The 3,603-nt window shown below is 43.1% G+C and overlaps 1 protein-coding gene across 1 annotated transcript; it reads left to right on the top strand.

The window, feature by feature from the left end:
* The first annotated feature begins 943 nt into the window (after positions 1-943).
* Positions 944-1,876, top strand: LOC112671503 (olfactory receptor 149-like). The gene has a single exon (XM_025465775.1). The coding sequence runs from the start codon at positions 944-946 to the stop codon at positions 1,874-1,876; it is 933 nt and encodes a 310-aa protein (XP_025321560.1).
* The last annotated feature ends 1,727 nt before the right edge of the window (positions 1,877-3,603 follow it).

Raw genomic sequence — 3,603 nt, 5'->3', positions numbered from 1 at the left:
TTGGTTTGGGTTATTTTTTCTCTCTTCCTTTCCTTAAGTTAATAACTTATTAAAATATAACAAACACTTTGAAATACATCATAAATATATATCCTGGTAAGTCTGTTCCTACACAAATATTCTATCCCTTTCTCTTTTCATGTGAGAATCTTCTCTCCAGAAATTGGAATTTGTCTCCAAATTTTTATTGCTCATACTGCTGCCATGTAATTTCCAGAATTGCCTTGGGGTTAGGCTGGAAGAAAAGAAGAAAGAGAGGGAAAAAACCCAGGTATTAACCTCACACTTTTTGAACCTGTGAACACCTTCTATTGGGTTCTCCAGTCAAAAAGATGGGTTATCTATTGGAATTTCCTCATTTGGGGCAGTCACCACACAAATCCGTAATTGTCACCCTTTCCCAACTCAAAAGCACAGGAGAAAAGAGGAAAAAGTAGAAACACATCAGTGTGGGCTTCTCCAGATTTTGTCTCCTTTTCACAATCTACTTCTTTCTATTTACTTTCCAGAGTTTTTAGGTAAACACATTTTGTACTTTATCTAGAGTTGTTTTTTTTTTTTAAGTTTTGTTTATTTATATAATCTCTACACCCAGCATGGGGCTTGAACTCACAATCCTGGGATCAAGAGTGGCATGCTCTTCTGACTGAGCCAGCCAGGTGCACCTCCAAAGTTTTTAACTGTAATCTGTGAGAAAGATAGATACAGTGAACTTAATCTACTTTGGCCAAAACCAAAGTTTTCCAGAATACAGTCAAGAATTGTTATTGTCTATCTTTTTACGTCCTTGCATAAAGAAATGCAAGAAATGTCCTTGCATAAAGTTGATTGTTGACTGTTAAAACATGAGACCTACCCATTCGTCAAAGAGCTTCTTAGTTTTACATCAGCGTTCACACTTTGGATACTTCCATTCTTTTGTGAAGTCCAACATCAGACAAAGATGAGGAATGCCTCAGTGGTGACCAAGTTTATCCTGCTGGGCATCCCACACACCGAGGGTCTGGAGACCACGCTCTTTGTCCTGTTTTTGAGCTTCTATATCTTCACTCTTATGGGGAACCTGCTCATCCTACTGGCGATTATCTCCTCCACTCGGCTTCACACTCCTATGTACTTCTTCCTGTGTCAACTGTCTGTGTGCGACATATTTTTCCCTTCTGTGAGTTCCCCCAAGATGCTCTTCTACCTCTCAGGGAACAGCCGGGTCATCTCCTATGCAGGCTGCGTGTCCCAGCTCTTCTTCTACCATTTCCTGGGCTGTACCGAGTGCTTCCTGTACACAGTGATGGCCTATGACCGCTTTGTCGCCATATGTTACCCTCTACGCTACACGGTGATCATGAGCCACAGAGTGTGTGCCATCCTGGCCATGGGGACCTCCTTTTTTGGCTGCATTCAGGCCACCTTTCTAACCACTCTCACCTTCCAGTTGCCCTACTGTGGCGCCAATGAGGTGGACTATTTCTTCTGTGATATCCCGGTGATGCTGAAGCTGGCTTGTGCTGATACCTCAGCCCTGGAGATGGTGGGCTTCATCAGCGTGGGCCTCATGCCCCTCAGTTGCTTCCTTCTCATCCTCACCTCCTACAGCTGCATTGTGTGTTCCATCCTACAGATCCGGTCTCCTGAAGGCAGACGCCGTGCCTTTTCCACCTGCAGTGCCCACCTCACTGCCATCCTCCTCTTCTTTATGCCAGTGGTCCTCATCTACCTGCAGCCCACCCCCAATCCCTGGCTCAATGCAACTGTTCAGGTCCTGAATAACCTGGTCACTCCTATGCTGAATCCGTTGATCTACAGCCTAAGAAATAAAGAAGTAAAATATTCTCTGAGGAAGGTGCTACAGCAAGTAGCCTTCTTTCCTGAGAAGTGATGGAGATTGGTAGCTACACTTTACTAGCATCACATTGTTTACAAAAGGTATTTCCTTTTGTGTGATATAGAGCACAGTTATTATCAAGGCCCCTTTTGCGGATACAGAAGCTAAGGTTTGAAGCCATAAAGTGAATTGTTCAAGGTCACAAAACTAATAAATTATCTTGCCTAGGATGAATTCTCTCTTCCCAGTTGGCAAGAACGCCTAGTCCTCTGTTCTTCGCTCTGTTTTCTTCTCCTGTTTTTCTCCTCCCACATCTTCTGCTTCTTGTGCCTTTTCCCTTACTCTAGCACTTCTTCATTTTGGCTGGCATGATTATTTAATTATACTCTCAAACACCTGGATCAGATAAGCCACCATTTGTTTTAAGATTTCATTTATTTATTCATGAGAGACACAAAAAGAGAGGCAGAGACACAGGCAGATGGAGAAAGCCAAAGGCAGATGCTCAACCACTGAGCCATGCAGGTGCTCCATAAGCGACCATTTGATGGTCTAGGGATTGTGAAAAAAAAATGTGCGCTTCAACCGCATGGGCCTAGGTGGCATTCTGTAACTATCAGAAGTAAAGAAGCTGTGTCAAGGAAAAGAGCTTCTGGATGAGACCTGAAGCAGGTTTATGGGTGAATCAGAGGTCACCCCATGAAACCCGTCTGTTAGTCTTGGACCTAGAAACAGCCTATGAGGAACTGAGGCAGTAGATAAAAGAGAATGTAGAGAGACTAAACAGGCAGTCTGTGAAAGGGTGACTAATTCGGTTGTTTTTCAGTATCTGAGTTTATCTTTGAAATGCACAGCACAGCCAATGATCAATGCAAAGTCCAAGCCACTACTGCTCTATGGTTTTGGATTCCCTGCTTACTGAAAGGCTGTGACTTGAATGCTTTTCCCTAACATTGCTTTGTTCCTTTGCCTAATGAGCTTAACATAAGAAATGTGTCTTTCCAATCCAAACAATAATTTGAAGAAAAGAAAGAAAATGAGAAGGAGGTTATGGGAAGAGAAGGGGAGGTGCGAAGGGACGTGGTGGAAGAAAATAGAGGTAGAGATGGGAAGAAAAAAGGGGTAATGGCAATGGAAGAGGGTGATAGGAAGGAGGGGGGGTGATGGGCTGAGAAAGGGGGTGATGGGAAGGAAGGGAGCAGAGGCAAAGACAAGTCTTCTCTCCTCTTGCTTCTTTCCAGGATCAGAGTTCAGTCAGGGAATCTGCTAGACTTAATCAGCCATTACATTGTGTTTGGGGCCTCATGGGAGGGTGATGAGAGGTGGATGGATGAGATGGATGGATGTTCTTGAAAGGAAGAACATTTTTCTAATTTGTCTAAGGACAAAGATTCAGTTGGGGATTGACAGTACCAAACTGTTTGCTGAACAGATGAAGTTCTGAATCCCAGATGAGTTGTGGTAGTGGTTGATGAAGCAGTATCTGTCACTTATCTTGTACCTCTTAAATATCTCCAAGGTATTGAGAGCAGATCAATCTTCAGGCCCTTGGGATGAAGCTTCAATGATAGCTCTTGTCTTTTAAAGAGCTTTCATCAAATAGAGGAAACATGGCAATAGTCATATTTTCTATTTGTTCAAAAGATACACATTTATAGAGCCCTCCATTGGGCCAAAAGCAGTGCAGTTGTATAGTCAGGAATAGAGCATCACTCGATGAAGTGCGGTAAATGAACTCATCTTGACCTACTGAGGAGACCAAGACCCTTTTAATATACTCC

This window comes from Canis lupus, chromosome 5 (assembly GCF_003254725.2).
Source record: "Canis lupus dingo isolate Sandy chromosome 5, ASM325472v2, whole genome shotgun sequence".
Classification (NCBI taxonomy): Eukaryota; Metazoa; Chordata; class Mammalia; order Carnivora; family Canidae; genus Canis; species Canis lupus.
Note: the sequence above shows the minus strand (reverse complement) of the source record. Positions and strands in the feature narration are given on the sequence as shown.

Bases quoted from the DNA above. Each gene is read 5' to 3' on its own strand.
- LOC112671503 (XM_025465775.1), top strand. From the start codon at position 944: ATGAGGAATGCCTCAGTGGTGACCAAGTTTATCCTGCTGGGCATCCCA.